General features: G+C 42.9%; 1 protein-coding gene across 2 annotated transcripts in view; it reads left to right on the forward strand.

Moving 5' to 3' along the window:
* The window catches only part of MB21D2 (Mab-21 domain containing 2), a 59,530-nt gene that overhangs the window by 1,113 nt on the left and 37,863 nt on the right, over positions 1-20,554 (forward strand). The window contains exon 2 of one of the 2 annotated variants that reach the window (XM_042042259.1): positions 75-279. In XM_042042259.1, the coding sequence (XP_041898193.1) occupies positions 75-279 (205 nt within the window). Of the gene's footprint in view, positions 1-54; positions 280-20,554 lie in introns of those variants that run through there. The other variant, XM_042042260.1, reaches the window with a different exon arrangement.

Here is a 20,554-nt window from a genome sequence, read left to right on the forward strand (position 1 = left end):
ATTCCTGGATGAGTTTATTTAGATGCCTCGCCGCGGGTGCCCTTTGGGTTTCATTTTCTTCTTTCTTCATGAAGATGGCGGCGCCTCTCGCCAGCAAGGCAGGGTCCGCCGGCACCACCAGCAAGCCTCCCTTGCCGGAGCTGGATTTCCGATCGGGAGCCAGGGTGGAGGAATTAAATAAACTCATCCAGGAATTCACCAAGCACGATCAGAGGGAGTACGACGACCAGCGAGCCCTGGAGATCCACACGGCGAAGGACTTCATCTTCTCCATGCTGGGTAGGGCAGGGACCGTGCGGGGCGGGGGCGATGCCGGCCGGGGACCCCCGGGCAGGGCTCCCGGCGGTGCGGCACCAGCGGACCCTTTCCCCGCGCCGCGGGCGCGCCGGGCTGGGGGGGTCCCCGGTCGCAGGGCGGCTCTCACCCCCAGGACACTATTTTTTTTCTTGTCCTATCCAGCTAGCCTTTGGCAGCGATGTATTTATAAGCACAGAGGAAAGGCTGGGTCGCAGAGCTAACCGGTGCTCAAGAAAGACGCCGAGCTAGCAGAGCTGCAGGCGAGGCGAGCCCGACCCTTTATTGTTTCTCCCAAGTGTCGAGGCGTAGGAAACAGTCCCTTTTTTTTTTTTTTTTTTTTGACCCCTTATTTTGGTTATTAGACCGGCGGATGCTTGTACAGGAGCATCTCCCGAACTGCCTTGCTTATGTTGCAAAACTCGCAGCGTGTGGAGCAAGTCAGATTGTGGCGGGGGAGTCCTCATCTGCGTGAAAGTTTGAATCGCGGGCAGGGATCCTTAAACCAGGGTGAAGCATGTGTTGGCCCTTGCGGAAATCACCTGGGCTCTGGCATGACTAAGGTTTCTTAAGAGTAATAGTAAAACGCCTAACAGCTCTGATTCTCCAGGTAGTCAGTTTCTGATAAATATTTACCTTGAAGTAACTAAGAAATCACTCAGATGAATAAGAGCCTTCAGGATACAAAAGGATGCTCTTTAACATGCAGATTAGACCTTGAAATCAGTCATCCAAGTTTGAATCATTGTCTTAAACATTCTCTCAAACATTTTTGCGTAAACAGCTGCTATGGCCAGTGGATGGTTCTTTGTAGCTCAGAGGTGCACATACACCCTTAAAGCATACTTTAGCCAAGTGTATGGTCTACATGTACACTCTGGATAACCTACATCACTTTTCTCATCCAGAAACACAGAGCTCCCCTATTGCAATAATTATTGTTTTCTGTATTGAAGGATGGTCACTGTAATAGACCACTTCCTCTATAGCCATGAACATACCTATACTCTGTAGTGAGAATCTACCTACCTGTCCTGCTGGTTATCTTGTAAGGTACCTGGATAAGTATAATTGCCTGCTGTATGGGATTTGCACAATTTTATGTGTGTGTTGCTTTTTCACCAAGGGCTGGACAGGATATAGCAGACTAAATTTAGCCTGAGAACAAGGACAACAAGTTGAAAAGTCAATAGCATGTATATTTATAGTTGCAGTTATAAATATTTTTTCCTTCTGAGTTAAACAACAACAAAAAAAAGATGTGGTGAAGCCATGGTTGCATGAAAGCCTGTAGGATTTTTGTTCTTGAAAACCTGATCTGGTGGAAGTCATCCCCTATTGTGATCTGATACATTTTTCAATCAGGGCTTTAAATAACTGGCTGAGGAAGCATGACTCGATTGGATGGAGCAAAGAAGAGTGGAGAGAAAACAGCTATAGCTGCAGTGTGGCTAGCAAGTAGAGAAAGCTTTGTATGATCCTGTTTAAGCATAAATAGTCTTTGCAAAGTACAGGGACCACTGCCTCATGTGAGAGAGGGCAATAGAAGAAAGAAGAATGAACTGGAGCATGCCTTGTATTTCTGCAAATGCATTCTAATGCCTTGCCGTTCATGAAACAGCGAGCCTTAGGCTGTTTAGAAATAATGTAAATTAATGTGGTTGTCTTTGTTAATATAATGACTGGGAGATGAGCATTCTTCGGTTTTAAATGTATAGCTAAACCTTTGGCTTCAACAAAAGCTTTATTTCTGTCTAAGTTGTACCTGATAATTTTCACTAAGTCTTGTTTCTGAATAAAAGAAGAGACTTGAGGACCGAGCCCAGGACAGAAGTGGAGATGGGATGTCTGATTTGTCTGCATTAGACCCAGAAGTTGTGTTCATGGGTCAGATCCTTCTTAGCAAAAGAGGCTCTTAAATCTAAAAGGATTTAACTTATTAATAAATAGCTCTTTCCCCTGTGCCTGATCCCTCCCATACGTACTGCTCTTATCTCATCGGGTGATGATAGGAAAATTAAACATAGCTTTCCTGATTTAATTACATTGGTGTGTAATTGGTGGATGAATGATAGGTGAGGAGACCTTGTGCAGATTCTCAGGTGTTTGTACTCTTCATGGCTTGCCCTCTAGGTCAGACTTCGCTATTAATTTGTATTAACTCTTTTTCATCTGTGTTGTCTTGCCCTGGCTAAAAGCAACTGAACTCCAGGAGATCTAAAGAGTTGGACTGTGAGAAAATTAGGGAGAGGTACTACTTGTTGTGCATTTGTCCAAAATCATGTGCCCCAAGCATTAGAACAGGACTGCAAATGACTTACCTCCCTGGTGGGGGAAGTGAGTATTTTCTGAATGTGGGTAGTTCCTGGACATTCACAGTCCCTTTCACAGTCACCAAGACCATATGGTCTTGCCAACACCCTACACCAAAACAACAGGTGTATTTTGGTGCCTTTTCTGGGTAACTTCCTGTACTCACACTGAGCTATGACTGATAAATACTTGTCTCTTTGACTCAGGTATAACTGAGCTTCAGAGGAGGGACGGCTGTAGTAACCAAGAAAAAGATGGAGAAAAGACAGTCTTGTGTGCTGGGCAGAGGGCTGGCTAAGAAAAGCTGAGACCAAGTCTCTGCCTGCTAGTCATGAAAGGAGCTAATTACTTATTCCCCTGATGACTCAGTTTCGTGCTTAAATAGTGATAAAAGAGTATTTTTATCAAATGATGATATTACAGTCAATGATATTTTGATTTTTAAAGCACTTGCTGCCATTGTGATGAGAGGTGCATAGCAGTCATATTAAAAACCTTTTAAGGGTACCTGACCTAGAGAGTATTGTTCTTGCAGTACTCTTGCAGTATAAGTACTTTCAGGAAATTCTTTAATAGACACTACCTGTCTCTTTCTGTTCAGCACCTAAGTAAAAAGTGCTTTAATGCACAGACGTGATAGGCTTAAAAAATACATACATTATGCTCTTGGGAGCTAGAACATTGCATATAAAATAACCCCTTGAAATTTCTAGTGCTATTGCTGCCTCAAACCAGCTCATGTTATTTGGAATACTAACTCTAGAATTTTATTTATTAACAAGAGAAAGGAACAGAGGGAATAAGTACAGACTATACAGAGCTATATTCTCCACTCCAGGTACACATCAGGGTTCAGTCATCTGGAGCAACTTTCAAGCTCTTTGGGTTGGTGTTTTGTTTCTATCTACTATGAGACTTCTCAGCAGAGCCAGAGGATGGATGCTTAGGACTTTTCATGCCATTCTCCTTCCTGAGAAATCAATTGAGCGAAAGGACTAAATTGGTGCTGAAGTGGCCTTTTGGGTTTTTAAGGCCTCTAGTGTATCTTTTTGTCACTTCAGTGGTTACTTCTGTGGGAAGTGCCCACCAGGGCAGGCCATACTTTGAGCATCTGCAACCAGCTGCAAGTTAGAGCTGTTGACAAGACCTCTAGAGAACTTGTCTCAGCACCTGATACAGGAGACATGGTGAGCCTATTCTGAGATCATTTCCTAATTCTCTGGTGTCTGCCTGGTGCTGCGCTGGGTGTTCTAGCAAGTGTTTGTGATAGAGGCAAGTCTCAGAGTGGAAGCAGGGCTGGCATCAGCAAATGATTTCCGCTGCCAATACCAGCTTCCCAAATGGAGTGAGCTACCCTGCTGAGCCCCTGCATCTGTAGCAAGGCTTCCAGCTGTTTCTTGGACTGATGAGCCCCTAAAATATGTGCTGTGGAGGTGCAGATTGCTATGCTGACAACACAGGTGTCCTCACAACAGCTTGCTTTTATCAGCAGCTTCTACAAGGAAAGAATTTTCCAGTCCCTCCCTGTACCTGAGGTCTGTGCAGCAGAACAGCGTTGGCAGTGTGACTCTTGTGTGGGTTTGTGTGGCATTTTTTTCTCCCCTTCCCTACCTGCCATAACTTGCTGATAAAATCTACTGTAGATTAGATTTCAGACATTGTTTGAAGTGTTGCCTGTTTGTCTAGGATACATCATGGAAATTCTCTGGTTCCTGTTGTAGTGTTGAGCTGATGAAATAGCAACAGGATTGGAGTGATCTCTCTAGGGTTAAGTCTTTTGTGTGTGTGCGTCTTCTCTCAAGAGAGGCCAATCATGATAGGAGCACGCTGTACTCTGAGGCCTATGTTAATAAAGGCTCCCTGCTGGCATTCCCTGTGCTGCTGAATGCATAATGCACAGCTGTTAAAAACAACCTTACTGTATTGCAGATTTCATTTCTGGCTTCACTTGTGTCTCCTCTCCCCACAGACCACATATTTCTGTATTTGCACTTGAGGCTGTGGGGGTTTCTTGGTGGTTTTGGTTTTTCTTAATTAGGGGACAGTGTACTAAAGTGGTAAAGTAAGCCTACAAAGCATTGGTAGTTTCCATTTGGTTCTACCTGTCAGAAATCAACCAATTTCATCTCATTGGGAATTAGTTTAAAAGGTTTGGTAGCCTCCTCTGTCTCTTTGTTCACAGGGGTTGCTGGTCCATATATGTGTCATCAGTGAAAACAGATTGAAAATCTGTGTCTCAATTTGTTTTAAGATGCTGGTACTTCACTTGCTCAACTACTGTTTTGAAACATTAGTCTGTGATGCAAAGTATTTAGTGTAATAGCTAGGAACATGTCCTAAGGGCACAAATTCTCGTGGCAGGCTTGTCAGACTGCCCACCGCCTGTTCCTTCAGTCTGTGGAATATTTGTAAAAGATTTGGGTGAATACTTGCCAAGCCCAATTATGCAATTATGTTTTAAGGGCAATTTTATAATTATAGTGGGGGATGGTAACCAGGGTACAGGAGTTGTTGAGGTTTTGACTTTTCCTTTTTTTTTCCATATGACTGCATGAATGCTAAAATATTTGGGGCAATACTAGTCAGAAACCAGTTGTTCAACTTTCTTTTAAGCAGCTAGCTACTATTATAGGTGAAGCTAAATTAAAGATGACACCAACATTGTTCAGGAAGGCTGGAGGACATGTTTAATTAGAGCTTTGGTAATCTGCAGGTTGGATGTGTACTCAGAGACCCAGAGTAGCCCATAGACAATGTCCAGTCTGGAGGAAACTCAGAAGGTTGAAGTCCTGCCTGGACTTCTCAAAGGGAATCTCCAAGCTGGTCAATTTTTTTGGACAGTTGGTATTGTCTGTCTTAATTTTTATTTGACAAACACCAGGTTCCTGCTTTGTCTCCTGTACAGCTGAACCTTTTGCACCTTTTCTTGGGCCTTGACACGTGCATTTCGCATTTAGGTGCACATTTAGGTGCATGTCCCGGTCCTTTTGCTGCAAAGATGCTTTTCCCAGGCATACCTCTGGAATCTTTTTCTTCCCAGGTCAGACCCTGCAGGATTGGTTAGGTGAGAAAGTTCCAGGAAGAGATGTAGATCCCTCCAGTCTTGAGTTGCAAGGGCTGCTTCAGCATGACACTGTGAACAGTGATTAAGATGGCAAATTGCACCTTCAAGCATATCTGTGTGAAACCCTGTGGTGCCAGCTGCAGGTAGAGACCTGTCAGGTCTCTCTGAGTCCAAGAAAAATGACCTTCCATTGAGTCCATCACCTTTGTGTGGGTGATGCTGGTGTATGAAGCTCACTTAAGAAGCAAGAGCTGTAGCTCATTTGCTGTGAAAAGAGAGGCTTAAGAGTTGAATGCATTATATAGGGTGACATATCTCCTGAGATGGGTTTTCCCTTAGCAACAGCTGGGATGGGTTAAGTTCCGTCCTAAAAGAAAACCATTCATTCTGCCCACTGGTAGCTTGCCCTGCTATCCTCTGAACAAGGAGAAAATTCCTTGAGAGTGACAGTCCCTTCATGTGTACAACATACCATATTACATTTAGACTGTCTTTAATTTGCCTGTCTTTGGGGTATGAAACAAGCAATAGAGTAGGTGGAGTTCTGGGGAAGCAAAGGGGAGTATCTGCCCTGTTTTTTTCCCTTGGAAAAGCAGAGGACCTATCATGGGAGCTAAGCAGAAAGCAGTTTATGAGGTTGAATTCACAGAATGTCCTTTAGTGGGAAAAGAGCAGTGAGCCTGTGTGGGAGCAAGCGTGAGAGGGCTGGAAAATGACCTCTAGCTGCATGTCTCAAGTTATTGGTCCAAGTCTTGTCCTGATGACTTGTAGTGTGATGTGAGTTCAGGAGCTGAACTGTAGCTTTATTGGAACTTACAACTATATTTCATAGGTTCCCCATCTTAACTATGTATTTTATATCCAGTGAAGCTTTATGACTTCTGTTAACAGAAACCTCTCTTATTATCTGACTAACAAAAATAGGGGGGTTGGCCTTGGTTTTTTTTTGTTTTTGTTTTTTTTTTGCTAGTGGAACCAGAAGGCAGCTTATGAAACATTCTAAATAAATCTTTCAGCAGCAGCTGATGTTTCAATTGACAGATGCAGCTATGGATTTTGCTGTGTTTCATTAAGAGAACTCCACTGTTTGCTTTAATTTCTACCATTCTGTTGCATTCGCTTTTACTGTAAATAGCAATTGTCCTGGACTGAGTGGATTAATCTGTGCCTTAGTCCTTCAGCCAAACTGACAGGTCTCTGAATCATGTACTTCTGCATTAGATAAACTTTCTGCAGTTCTTTCAAAGCACTATTCCAGTGACTGTGTGGTTGTATAGGAATCATTCAGTTTCAAGAAGATAGATTCCCTGCTCCCCAGCATATTTGACTTTTGAGCTTTTAATAAACACTTGATGCTATGAAAGTTATAACAATCCTATTAAGGCATTGTTTCAACTGTCAGTCTGATTTTAACCTAATTTAAAGCATTTAATTAGTAGGTTGTTAATGCATTTTGTTATAAGCATGCTGGTGTCAAAAGTACAATTTGCATACCATTGCGTGGGGGTGATTGGTTGCTCTAAGGTTCATAATATCCATGTCTTTGACACAGCAGTGGTAGTTACTGCCACCCACTCATGTTTAGGGCTGTGGGCAGACATTTTCACAGCGTTGGGTGGCTTCAGCTGGTAGAACAGGAGGTGGGTGGCACCTATTTCAATCTAAGAAAATCATTCTGTGGGTGAAACACTGAGTCAGAGTGAGGACACCCTAGACCACTGTTCTGAACTGCCCCCAAATTTATACAGACCTGTACAAGTTTCTGAATATAATGGTACCTAGTAGGCCTTGGTACTGTGAGAAGCCTTCCTTGTCTCCTGTGCTTCAGCAGTCTGTGAAAGGTGGGGTGGTACTGGAAGAGTGGAACATCAAGGTGCTGCAGTTTTTCATGACAGGATGGTTTAATCATGCAACGTTCCCATGTAAAGGAAGTCTGGTTTTGAGAGTCTTGCTATGAAAAGTATTTAGATAATGAAGGCAAATAGTTGCCCTGTCACTGGGTGTTGATCTAGTGGCTTTGAGATCAAGTACAATTCAACCTCTGTGAGAGAGATTACAACCTGACCCAGTTCTAACAAGTAATCTTATTTTGTACTGAAGGGATCCCAAAGCAAAACTGGGACAAATTAGTTTAAAGAATGCATCCTGTCCATAGTGTGCATACTGATGCAATTTGGCAGTGTCAGGCAATGTCTCTCAGTTGAAGGCATCAGTTAGGGACAGAAGGCAAGAGAAAAATACAAGACATGGCCAAAACTAGAAATCCTGCTTGGATAGCCATTAGCAGTGAATCTTTTTATTTGTTTTCTTTTTCTTGTCCAATGACAAACTTCTAAGGTCATAATTTAGTAGAAAAGTAGAGGTTTATGTGTGGGATGTCATTGATCTGCCTAGATCTTCTCTACTGTGGCTTGTAGTCAGACCAGACAGAATTTCTTCCACCCACTGATGGAGTGAGAGTTCCTAAATGATTTGGTCCAGAAGTGCTGAGCAGCTAGAAAACCCTTGCAGTTTCATCTGGAAATAACAAAGTCAGTTCTTGCTTTACTGCATAATCTGTTAGGCAGTGTGCTTTTTTTTGTTCTAAAATGTCTTCTCTCAACTCTCCTGTTCCTGTTGTGGGATCTTTTGGCACTGCTCCACAACTCTCTCTCAAGGATGGATGTTTTTATTCAGTGGTGCACATTTGACCTGGTTTAGAAAATCAGGTGCTGAGGTTGTGAAGGAGCATTATTAAACATCTATGAAAAATGCTAAGACAAATATTGCAATTAGCTTCTGTGTGTTTCCCTTCAGCACTTCTACTCCTTGCATTTTAATAGTCTGAAGAGCTATTTCTTTGTGATGCTTTGGGTGACTCCTCTTGGAAATGAATCCTGTGCTAATAGCTCTGGCTGTGTCCGATCCACAGGCACGTGCTTGGAGATGTTTTGTGTTTGTTTTGCACCTCACTAATTAATGTATAAGTTAGTGGTAGAACAGCAGGAAAGCTGCCTTTGCTGACACTTCATGAAATAATGATTTAATCCTTTGTGACACATTCCTGCTGAGTGTCAAAGCTGATAACTCTAATCTCTGTCCTTAGCTCAGTGCAACAGGAACCTGTTCTAGAGGGCATTTTGCATGATCTAGCAAGCTCTTGTAGGTACTTTGTGACCAATTCATGTAAACTTTTTTTGTACATCGCCACTCTTGAATGTGATTGTACAGGATTGTCTGGCACCCCGAGGAGTCTGGAGCTGAGAGCAAATGAAGGACCTGACTGCTTCACATGAAATAAGGGTTGTCTTGTGAGCAGTGGGGAAATGCCCTCATCTCCTTCTAAATGCACCTCTTCCTTTGCCAGCATTCAGGGCAAGGCATGGTCATATTCATCCAGAGGTGCTCCTAGACTTTAAACTAGTTTGGAAGGGAGAATGATGGACCAAGGGGGTCTCAGTGCCCTGAGCTGGAGGACCATGACTGAGAGAATGATCTGCTCCCAGTCAACCATGAAATTGTGTGGGATCTGCTGCTCCTGCTGCATCCTTAAAAATCTATGGAGCCTGGTGGGATTCATCCAAGAATTTCCAAAGACCTGCTGATGTTATTACAAAACCTCTCTTAATGACTTTTGAGTGGTCTTGGGAATCCAAACAAGTCTAGACAAGCTGTCTAGAAGCTGGCAAACATTCCTGATTCTCAAGAAGGGCAAGAAAGAGGACTCCAGAAACTACAGGCCTGTCAGTCTCACTTCAGTGCTTGGTAAAGTTATGGAGAAGATTATTCTGGGAGGTGTTGAAAAACACTTGAAAGACAACGCAGTCATTGGTCACAGCCAGCACAGCTTCATGAGAGGAGAGTCCTGCTTGTTGAATCCAATTTCCCTTTATGACAAGGTAACCACCTAATTACCTTTCCATCAGGCACAGCATCGCCAGCCGGGCAAGGGAGGGGATTGTCCCCCTCTGCTCTGCACTGGGGCGGCCTCACCTCAAGTGCTTAGGGCAGTTTTAGGCAACACAATATAGGAAAGACATGATACTATTAGAGAGCATCCAAAGGAGGACAATGAATGGTGAAGGACCTTGAGGGGAAGCTGAATGAGGGAGGAGCAGCTGAGGGCACAGGGTCTGTTCAGCCTGGAGGAGACTGAGGAGACTCAGTGCAGTTTCAGCTTCCTCCTGAGGGGAAGAGAAGGGGCAGACACTGATCCCTTCTCTCTGGTGACCAGTTACAGGGCCCCAGGAAATGGCCTGAAGCTGAGTCACAGGAGGTTTAGGTTGGATATTAGATAAAGGTTCTTCCCCAGAGGGTGGTTGGGCACTGGAACAGCCTCCCCAGGGAAGTGGTCACAGCAGCAAGTCTGGCAGAGCTCAAGAAGAGTTTAGACAATGCTCTCAGGCACATGGTGTGACTGTTGGGAATGGTGGTGTGCAGATCCAGGAGCTGGACTCAGTGATCCTTGTGGGTCCCTTCCAACTCAGCATATTCTGTGATTCTCTGAAACCCACTCCTCTTCGTTCTATGTGATTCTGAAGCCTGGGTGTGGATGCAAATCTGTATGGAGGGATAGCTGAGAAACTGCTCTGCAGTAGTTAGTCCTTGAGATACAACCAGCAAAGCTTGCTTCTGTTCCGGCATGGATTGTGAATTGCTGTTTAAAATAAACTTTTGGTTTAATGGTATTAAAAAGAAAAAGTGCAGCTCTGCAAATAGAGACGGGAATGTCACTGTAACAGCACTTCAGGGCCTCTGAAATTCATCTTTTAAAGCTGCATACAGTGTGCTGAATGGCAGATCAGGTATTGGTATTGGCCCCTTGATATAAGGCCCTTAAAGCTTGAGTTGCTGAAATATCTGTATTTTGTAGACAGTAGGGCAACCATGTGCTAAGCAATCAGTAACTAGAGGAAAATAAGAGCAATGCAAGTCTCTCTGCCAGTGCAGCATGTCTCTGACTAGCTGAATTAAATGCCCATTTTTTTTTCCAGTGTACGAGCTGTACTGCACATCTAAGTGCATTATTGAGAAAAAGGAACCATTACAATTTGATTGAGCATCTCTCAGAGGCTTGCATTATGTAATAACTTGTCTGTAAAAGTTTGACCCTGAACCCTCTTTTTTTCTCAATACCCTGTGAATTTTTTTGGATGTGCAGTTGAAGCAACAGCATTACAGTGAAACTAACCCCTTTGACACAGGCTTATAACATCAAAGAAAGACTGTTTCTCTGCAGTTATTTTCATTGTCTTGGGGAGAGATTCATATGTGCTATATAAACACTAAGCAAAACTATTTTCATATTATCAGAGCTGCAGAGTTACATTACAAGTTAGTCTAGAAAATCAAAGTTAAAAATAATTACTTTGATCCTCTTAAACCTAAATTCTGGCTCCGAACTGGGGCACTCATGAGTTGCTTTAAAAACTAGAAAAACCCTCTCACTCCTTCACCCAAGTCACATACAGGAGATCTGGAATCATATTTTTATCTAAGCTGCTTAACAATTCAGGTAAAAAATTCATTATTTAAAAATCTGCTCTTATGCTGAGACCAGTCTTGTAAGACATTGCTTGTATATATATGAATCACTCTATTGTTCTGTGTATGTCACCAAGTTCTCAATTTCTTTTAAGTAGCTCTTTCTTTACCTTTAAAATGTGTATATGCCTTTATTTTATTCTGTGTGGAGGTCTCACCCCCTCCCAACAGAGCTGTTCCAGTGTGACAGGCTTCACTGGGCCAAGGCCAGCACTGCTTGGCGAGGACTGTAGGAGTCCTATGGAAGAGATTTCTGTCTGAGGGAGACAGGAGTGAGGGAGACAAATGAAGAAAATCCCCAGACCCACAGCATGTTGATAGACCTCCTGTTGTTCTTAATTCGTGTCTGTAAATGGCACTGGTTTCCGCTGTTGTGCACCAAGACAATAATAAATAACAACCCTTAGCATTTATATACCACTTCACAATTTTCAGTGTGTTCAACACACATTAACTAATTCAGCTGAGATGCACAGATTCTGTGAACAAAACTACTCTTCTTGCAGCCCAGGGGAACCTTTTATTACAACTGGGACAAGGCTTTTCTTTTTACCCTTAACTGGAGCTGTGGCAGTAATATTCTGTACAGAGCCTGTGTCTTTCTTCCTGAAGGTTTCAAGCATTTGCATGTATCCCTGTTTGCACAGGAATTGGACTACTCCCAAGTCGTATGTGATACTATGAAAAAAAATGTGCAGGAGACTTGTCTTTATGTTTTGTGCCACAAATATGCAGACTCAGGGTTAATAGATTTGTGGTTTCAGAAGCCACTGAGTTAGCAAAGATGTGGCATCATTAAGTGCACCTTTCTGTACTTGCATAAGGCCTTCAGGGATCACCATCTCCAGTGGTCCTTGAGGCTCAGGAGGGGAATAAGGCTCTGTTCATTTTGACTACATTGGTTCATCACACCATGTGCTAAAGAGAATTGAGGATGCTTGGTGGTTTTGGTGCACTAGGTTCACCACCTGCTAGGCCACCAACCTGTCTTTTGGGGCAGGAGAAAGCTTAACAGAAGCCTATTGCCATGTAAGAGGTGTTTTGAAGGCAATTAAAGACATTATGCCCTATTATTCATAATCCTGAATTCCAGACATGTTGTTTGGGGTCCCAGACATGCACTGGCATGATTGCAATCTGTCTGGCATTTGACTCGTTTTCTGCCTTGGCATTTTGCATATGTGTATAGAGCTGGTGAGAGGAAGTTTGGTGCATCCCTGTCTGCATCTTCAAGCTGGGCAGGATTGGTTCCACATTTTCTTTCCAAGAATAGCACCATTTTAGCATTCCATTAGGGTGACTAGAAGATAAGCATCTTATTTAATCAGGTCATATAATGTAGGATTAGTGGTTTACCTTGGAAATAACTGATTTGTAGTCTTTGTAAATTGATGCCTGGTACTTCAGAATGGCTTTAAGTTGTAACTCTTTTTTTAATCCAAGAGGTTTAGTTATAGCTAGTGGTCACACTTCTGGATTACCTCTTTGTCTAACCTTTTAATAACTTTCTGATTTAGAAGTGGTGCCTGCAGGTTTGGCCTGAAACTGATTCTGCAAGACCAGCATAGAGTATAATTTTCCTATAAATGGTTGTATGAACAGGAACACCATTAGCCTTTTAGTGATCTAATTACGCAGGAAGGTAGCAGTGCATTTTGAGATCAGAACTCTCATCTTGCTACAGCTCTTCCTTCAGCTAACAGTGCATGAGAGAAGAATAGCATGTTTCTTGCAGGTGATGATTTCTCTTTTAGTGGCTTTGATATCCTCATTTTGTGTTTGAAGGTAATGTGCAGATTGCTGGGTGGCATCACTCAAAGTGACTGACTGAGCTGCTGTTGCATGTGAAGATGTCTCCAAGACAACTAATTTCCTGGTCAAACAGCACATTGGCTTCTGCCACAGGACATTTTAAGGGAGCTGGTGAGCTGAAGGAGCAAAATATTTTAACAGTTAATTATTAGCACTGTAGCTGCCAAATGCAGCTCAGAGTCTAAGGCTGAAAATGTTCCTATTAAACACTGCAAATTAATAACTTTAAAAAAAAAAAAAGGATTGTGTTATTTGATTAGCAAACTGATTTATCAGAAAACTTCTACCAAATAAGAGGAATTAATTCTCTACCTTCACAGTTCTTTTCCTTTAGTTGCTATATGTGGAATTTACAGATCTCCTTTTACTGTCACATTTCATTGTTCTATGTCCCTGCTACCTTTCAACTTTGCTTTTTAAGTATTAGTGGGCCATTTTTTTTCTAAAAGATATCCAAAAAATCAAGTGTTTGTTTCCATTTTCCTTCTGCTCTAAAACTCAGAAAGGTTTAGTGACTCCATTCTATTCTAAAGGTAGGATAATAAAAGCTTGAAGCATTGGATTTTTTCCCCTGTTTTATCCCTCCTCCCAGTCCCCTTTGTCTCCAGAGGAGCAGTGTTACTGAACAGGTGTAGAGCATTTAGAATTTTTTCCTCTGCATTTCAAATTTTAAACTTTTCTTATTAAAATATTCCTATGCCCACCCTTTTCCAAGGTACTTGGTCCAAACCAAAATCAAAAATACCCACATTTTTTCCTGCCCTCCTTGAAATGCTTGGCTGTTCTGCTCAGCTGAACAAACCCCATCTTTGTCTTCGCTTTGGAATAAGAAACAAGCAGGCTTGTTGATTTCTGCTGCATGGAGACTCTCCTCCCTCACAGAGATGTAGTGGTTATCAGGGGTAGGGTGGGAGCTGCTGGCTGCTGTTTTCATGAGATCTCCAGGAGGCTGCTGCCGTGTGGATCTCCAGCCCCAGAGACAGCACAGACTGAAGGAACATGAGCAAAATACGCTTTGTGCAATGGTGGGTAGTGAGAGCACAGAGACTGCTATGCTGAGAACGCTTGAAGGTTTTCAAACGAATGTGCAGGAGAGACAAGGAGTTGTGTCCCTGCCCTGACCTCTGTTCCATGGCACATCTGAACCTGAATTTTCAGCTAATAACCCCTAAGCTGCCTTCTCTGAGCGTGCCTGCATTTGCTGGGGAATTTTAGGAATGTGGACTTCAGCACAGTGTTGCTGCTGCTCACCCTCTGTTCAACTAAGAGCTTTAGAAGCTGGTGTGGGGTTGGTATTGCCAGGATAAAACCCCATTGTGGTTTGCAGTATTCTTTAACTGAAGATTTATTTTCCTGGGTAAGGTTCCATTTAGAACAGCAGGAGTCAACATCAAAGAGCTGGAGAAAGGCCTCTTCCCTTTCCCTGACACAGCACAGCTTCACCTCTCTCCCTTCACCATCCCCTCTCCCAATTCCTTTGTTTTTAAGGCATTACAACTTTAGTGACTGAAATATTGAGGGGACTGTAGTTAGTGTTGTATTGCTCACAATTACAGGGCAATTGATCTAAGGAGGTAAGAGGAGAAAGCCTGTGGGAGGGTAGAGCTGGTATCACTGATGCAAACCTCTCTTTTGATGTCCCCTCCATGCTGATGCAGCTCCATCTTTAGCCTCCAGCTACTTAAATTGTTCCTGTTGGAGGATGTGGGAGGTCTGCTCTTGACCCATATGGGAGGAAGTTAGGAAACCGGTCATATAGGCCCCACCACCTGCTTGGCTTTGTGCACGGCTCTGTGAACTGTGTGCCTTTTTCTGCGTGTGTCTCACAGGGCAAGGCAGCAGGAGTCTGTGGGTTTGTTTTGTAGCAGAAGTGGTAACAAGGACACTCCTTAGTCAATCCCTGTCTCTGTTTCTGGTGAATAGTTGAAGGTCCTCCTATTTGCTTTGGAAACCAGCTGACAAAGGAAGGCAAAGCAATTTGTGTCCTCAGCATGGCAGAATAATCGTGTGACCAGCATCTCTGAAAGATCCCAACAGCGCATCTTGGAGTCTCATCCAAACCATGTGAATTCAGAATTCCTAGACATGCAGGCGTTCAGTGCCACACTTGGTAACTAGTGATTCAAGCTATTTGAGATACTAAAGGCAGTATGAGAAGCAACCTTTGACCAAAATGAAAACCCAGGGTGATTCTGGAGGAAACTGTAAGATTGTTTTCAAGGTTGATGCTATTCTGTTGTGCACCAAGGAAGATAATGTTCCAGATTTGCACTACAGTTCAGCATTGTTCTTCCTTATTCCTCACTTCTTGGCCCCATCTACTTTAACTGGCAAATATTGGTTGCTTGAGCACCTCCTTTCGTGACCCTGTATCTACTCATCTAGGTGCTGGACAAAGCAGGGGTTTGAAGCAATCCAGGGCTTGTGTTCTGTATAAAATGCACTTAAATTTGTTCCTGGTCATCTTGCAGCAGAGCTATTTGTGCCCTGCCTATGGCCTGGCTTGCAAGCTGCAAATGTCTGGACAGGATTTATTGTCTCTAACCATAAAATTTTAAACTGCTTTTAATGGTTGATGTTAAATCACTGCTGCCCTGATTCCAATCTCTCTGCAGAATTTCTGAGTTCCTAGGAAGGCATTTTCTCGGCCAGCGACCTTTGGTTTCTGAGAAGGATAGAGGCAAGTTACAGGGCTGTTCACAGGATGATGAAGCACTAGTTTGGTGAGGGACCTGTGTGCTGGCCAATGTCCAGGCATCTGTCTGGCTCCAGAGAGCAGAGCCAGGCAGACCTGGTACGGCTATGATGTGACTGAGGGATGTTTGTATTGGTGTCTGGGTGCAGACACTCCGCTGGGACACAGGAACTGAGTGTCTCTGCTCTTGGCTTTGTTCCTCACTGATTGAAGTATCTTTGATGCAGCAAGAAAACTGAAATTCAGTGTTTCAGCACTGAGCTGCTTACAACAAGCTATTTTGTTTTTGTACATGTCTAGTAAATACTGAACTGTTCAGTGTTGTCACTCAGTGTGGCTTTGTCCCTTGCTGCTGGGAGTCTGTATAGATTTCTCTTGAGACTGGTGAAATGCTTCCTCCTCATGAGATGCACGCTGTTCTAGCTGAGGCTGTTGTCTGTCACCTTTGCCTAGAGAGCAGTGGAAGCACTAAACCAGAATCTAATGTTTCTCAAATCAATTAATAGTCTTAAAGCCCTTTTCATCAACATGCAAAGACAGCTGTGGCAGATGGACAGGAGATGACTTCCTTGCCAAGGAGGGGGAGATGCCTTCTTCTATGCTGCAGATGTTTGCAGGGGAGGCAGAGAGCCATCCAGGACTTCCCACTCTCAGGCCTATGCACTTTACGCTGCTCCATCTTCCTCACAGTAACCTAGCTTTCCATTTCATCAGCAGGAGTACTGTTTAGCATGTTTTGCTTTAACCCAAAGCTGGACATCATAGAAAATTTTCATCCAAGACTAGGCTGGTTGGAATTGTTTGACATCAGCATATCAAAAAAGGTTGTAAGAATTTACAGTATGCTGTGATAGTTTTCCAGAGCTTGTGCTTGACTGAAGCAAGATAATGCCTGTCTCTAATATGCTGTTTAAAACCACGGTTCATAGCAATGCTTGTAGTGACAGCAGTTGGAAGCAATCTTCTGGACCAGAGTAGCCAGAAGCTTAAAACCATCTTATATTTGATAATTTTCATCTTCTGGAAGATCTGTGCTATCTAACTCGGGGGTTATTTCACTTCCCTTATGGTGGGCAAGGCAGGCTATTATCAGTAGAGACTGGTGATCAGGGTTTAAGCAAAACCACTTTCAGCAAGAATGCTTTCCACAAGTGGTTCTGCCTGTCTGAAGTTAAAAGGAGACTCTGACTTTTTCTCTGCTCATTCTCACACCTCTAAAGGTTGAGCAGTCCATTTTAACAGTGCTGCCGTATGGCTTCTTCCCATATTAGAAAGGAAGGTGCTGAGTATGGGCATCCCAGGGTGCATGCGTCTGTCTGTCTGGACCTGTCCCATCAATTAAACAGGAGCTGACGTCATATTTGAAAGTCAGCTGTTTTATAACCTAATATTACAATATTTTTTTCCTCTGGGTTTATTATCTCTCTCTCCAACCTGCAGCTCGGCACCATCTGGTGCAGGCACACAAGGGAGAAAGATTAGAGAAAGTAAAGCAGCTTTGTTCGCTTCCCCCATTGCTTCCGATGTACAGAGGAGTCGGCAGTCTCTTGCAATATTGAATTTTAAGTGGTGGGAAGGGCTGGATCCTCTTTGCTGTCTGAGGGAGGGAAAAATAGTCTGTGCTTACCAGCGATCTGTCAGGAAGTGTCTCAGGATTCCACTTACTGTAGCCACAAAGTGCAGTTTGCTGCATTTTAGTCTATATTTAGTCTTGGTTTTTTATGACCTGTTTTTCCCAGCACACATATTTTCTTTACCTGTAAATTGCCAGAAGCACTCCTAAATGAGGTGCATGTGCAGTGCTAACCCCGCCTAAAGTCTCCTTTGGAGGTGAAGATCTCCGAACACCTGAAGTGCATTTACACCTGACAGAGCCAGGCTGTCACACCACAAGCATGTTCTGCCACACCGAGATAGCTCCATCTTCCCTGGTGGCACCTGTTTGCACAGACCAGGGAAGTGAATGTTTACTTACCCAGCCTCAGCCTACAGGGAAGACATACCAGTTGTTTCCATTTCATAGGCAGGGTTGGGTTGCACACAAGCTTCACCCTCTCTCCCATCCTCCCTCCTTCTTTTTCTCTGTCCATCTAGAGGTGTGATTGCTTTCAGTCCAAACTGCATGATGATTGTTTTCTGGAAAAGCAAAGGTCTTTCCTTTGCAGTAATAAAATGATAGTAATTCAAGAATGCTGATCTCCTTGTTTCCAAATAAATTTCCTCTTTTGAAATTCTACTGTTGTTAGTTCAAGATTCTTTATATAATGGGAGAAGCTAGAAACTAATGTCATTTTTTCTTAAAAGAGTAAAACTAAAACTAAATCTCCTCAAAACCCCCGAGCTGATCTATTCTCCAGAAATTAGGAATTCGTATGAAGTGCCCTTGACCTAACAAAACCACAGTTTAGGAGAAGGCTACACAGAAGCAGAGGAAAGGTGGACATAAAAGTGTCTCTATGCCTTATGATACAGTGCCATACCTATGCCATGAATCACAGTCAGCCAATTGTTTTCGTAATTAAACTTTTTTATTTGTGTCCATCTGTTTGTGTCCGACAGTTATCTATCCTTTCCCAATAGCCAAATACAATAGCTATTTATGGCTAAAGAAAATTTGTTTCAAAATAGTCAAATGCAAACTTTGCAACATTGAAGAAAAGCAACAAGATACCAGTTTGCAAGTACGCCTGTTTTTCCTGTCCCCAGCATCTTGATTTACACAAGGTTCTCCCTAGGGAAGATCCATAGTAAATGGAACAATGGTTCCTGCATTTCTTGACAAGTTTTCAGGTTTGTGAAGTGCACTTTTCCAAGTAGTGAGTCAAACTGAAGTCTCCACACATGACAGTGAAGAGTTGAGAAGACAGATGCACACAATGGAGGGCCTGACCATGTTACCACAGTCTTCCTAGTGTGAATCCTCATCACCTTGAAGTGAGCTTGAAAATGGTGCTATGGATTCTCATTTGCAGCTTAACTTTGAAACCAGTTGTTGTAAGTCCTGTTAATATTTTTTAAGACCGTTCTTGAAGTAATTTTAATCACTCACAACAGTTTACAACACATTTTGTTTCCAGTTCAGACTGGCTCTGTTTTCTCTATATTTAAGCACTATATAAGTAAAAAACCCAAACCTTTCTTTGTGCTATCTTGCCATGAGGGAAGACTAGAGCTAGGAGATACTGAAATGGTGTTTGAGGAGAGAGAAGGAAAGTGTGTGAAAGGTTTGACTCTTTTTTGCAAGTTTGCTTAGTTGTTTTTAGTGCCCAAGAGAAACAGAGAGATGAAATTTTTTTATTATTCAGGTCATATTGTGGCCTTTGCAACCTAAAATTCTCTTAGACATATTGTTTATGTACTTCTAGTGCTCTCTCCAAAGAGATCTCTCCCTTCCCTTTTCAAGGACAGTATAAGACAGTAGTGCTTGGCTTGGATCACTGCAAAATCCTCTTATCTGTCTGCTCTCATTTTATTTTTCCTCCAACTCTTACAGTGTCTTCATTGGCATTGAAAACATGCAGCCAAGGTTGATGAGGGCAAAACTTAAGCTTTACCTTAATTTCTATCTTAACTCTTTGCAGCTTTTTTCAAGGAGGTCTGTGAGTGAGCAGAGCTATTAAATCCTTCTCTTTTTAATTTTTTTTTTTTTTTTTAATTTCTGTCCCAATGCAGCAAGTAGTTTTAATCTGCCTTTTAGAGAGCTGAGAGTTCAGTCACTGATTTGGAATGGCATACTGTGCCTGGTGGTGCTGGTCACTCTGCAAGGAGCTTGGGTTCCTCCATCTCTTTAGTTTTTTCTTCTGGACACCAGAGGATGCATACACGTTATGATTACTGCAGGTGAAGTTGTACTTGCTGGATTGCCAAATGTCAGGCTTCAGAAAAGAGGCAGCATGATAGCTGGCTTTGCTACCCAAGACTTCTGTCCCAGAAGAGGGTCCTTGTGGCTCCTGGTGCTGTGACCAGCAAGGCACCCACACTGTCTGATGATGTCCTGGCAGGGAATGAAGCAGCAGTGCTATTGCACCTGATACACATCCAGCAGAGCCATCCCACAAGGGTCAATGGTTAGCGGTAATACTTAAACCAGCTTTTCATGCTGAAATAGAGGTTTTTGGTTTATATTGCCAGTACCTCTAGGACTTCTTGGTTGGGGACAGAGCCCCGTTGTACTTCAGTTTGTGTAAAGATCATTTGAAAACTGCAACCTTTGCTTTTAAGATGTTTTCAGGAAATAAGTAGCAGAAGCATTTTTAGTAGTCTTGTGCCTTCTGCTGCTTTGTTAACTTTCACTTTCATTGGGTTGTATTAACCATTGACTGGACTGTTTGTAGTTTCTTGGTGTTTTGATTGTTTCTCTCTGCATCTCAGCAAAAATCCCTGCTGACAGTCTCTCAGGGTTTGTCTTATTTGTTTTTGGAGGTTCCTCTGTTGAGGGATTTGGCAGGGATTTGCTCACTGTCTCTAGTAATAGTTGAGGTGGTTTAGTGAGTTATGAAGAATAAACTGGACTGATTTCCCTTTTGCAATCAGGCTGAAAAGCTGATTCCCTTGGTATGCAGCATGCTCAAGGCCATAAGCCCAGCTGCTATCAATTTTACCTTCTCCTCCTGTGAAATTGCTAAAGAAAAGATGTTTTCCAGATCATGTGTGTGGAACAGATGTGGCTTATATTACTAGATGATTCAGCTAAGACTGGTGCCAAAACATTTTCCAGAACTCTCAGCTGGGAGTTGGGTTGAGAGAAGGAATAACTTGATAGAAATGCTGGGCTGGCTCTGCCATCCATGTCTGTAACTGCAGCCACATCAGGTACAGTTCCCTTTGATGTAGCAAAGGCCTAACAGAGTGAT

This window comes from Corvus kubaryi, unplaced genomic scaffold, assembly GCF_017639235.1.
Source record: "Corvus kubaryi isolate FWS band 111438036 unplaced genomic scaffold, C.kubaryi_AGA036_p1.0 37397, whole genome shotgun sequence".
NCBI classification, from domain to species: domain Eukaryota; kingdom Metazoa; phylum Chordata; class Aves; order Passeriformes; family Corvidae; genus Corvus; species Corvus kubaryi.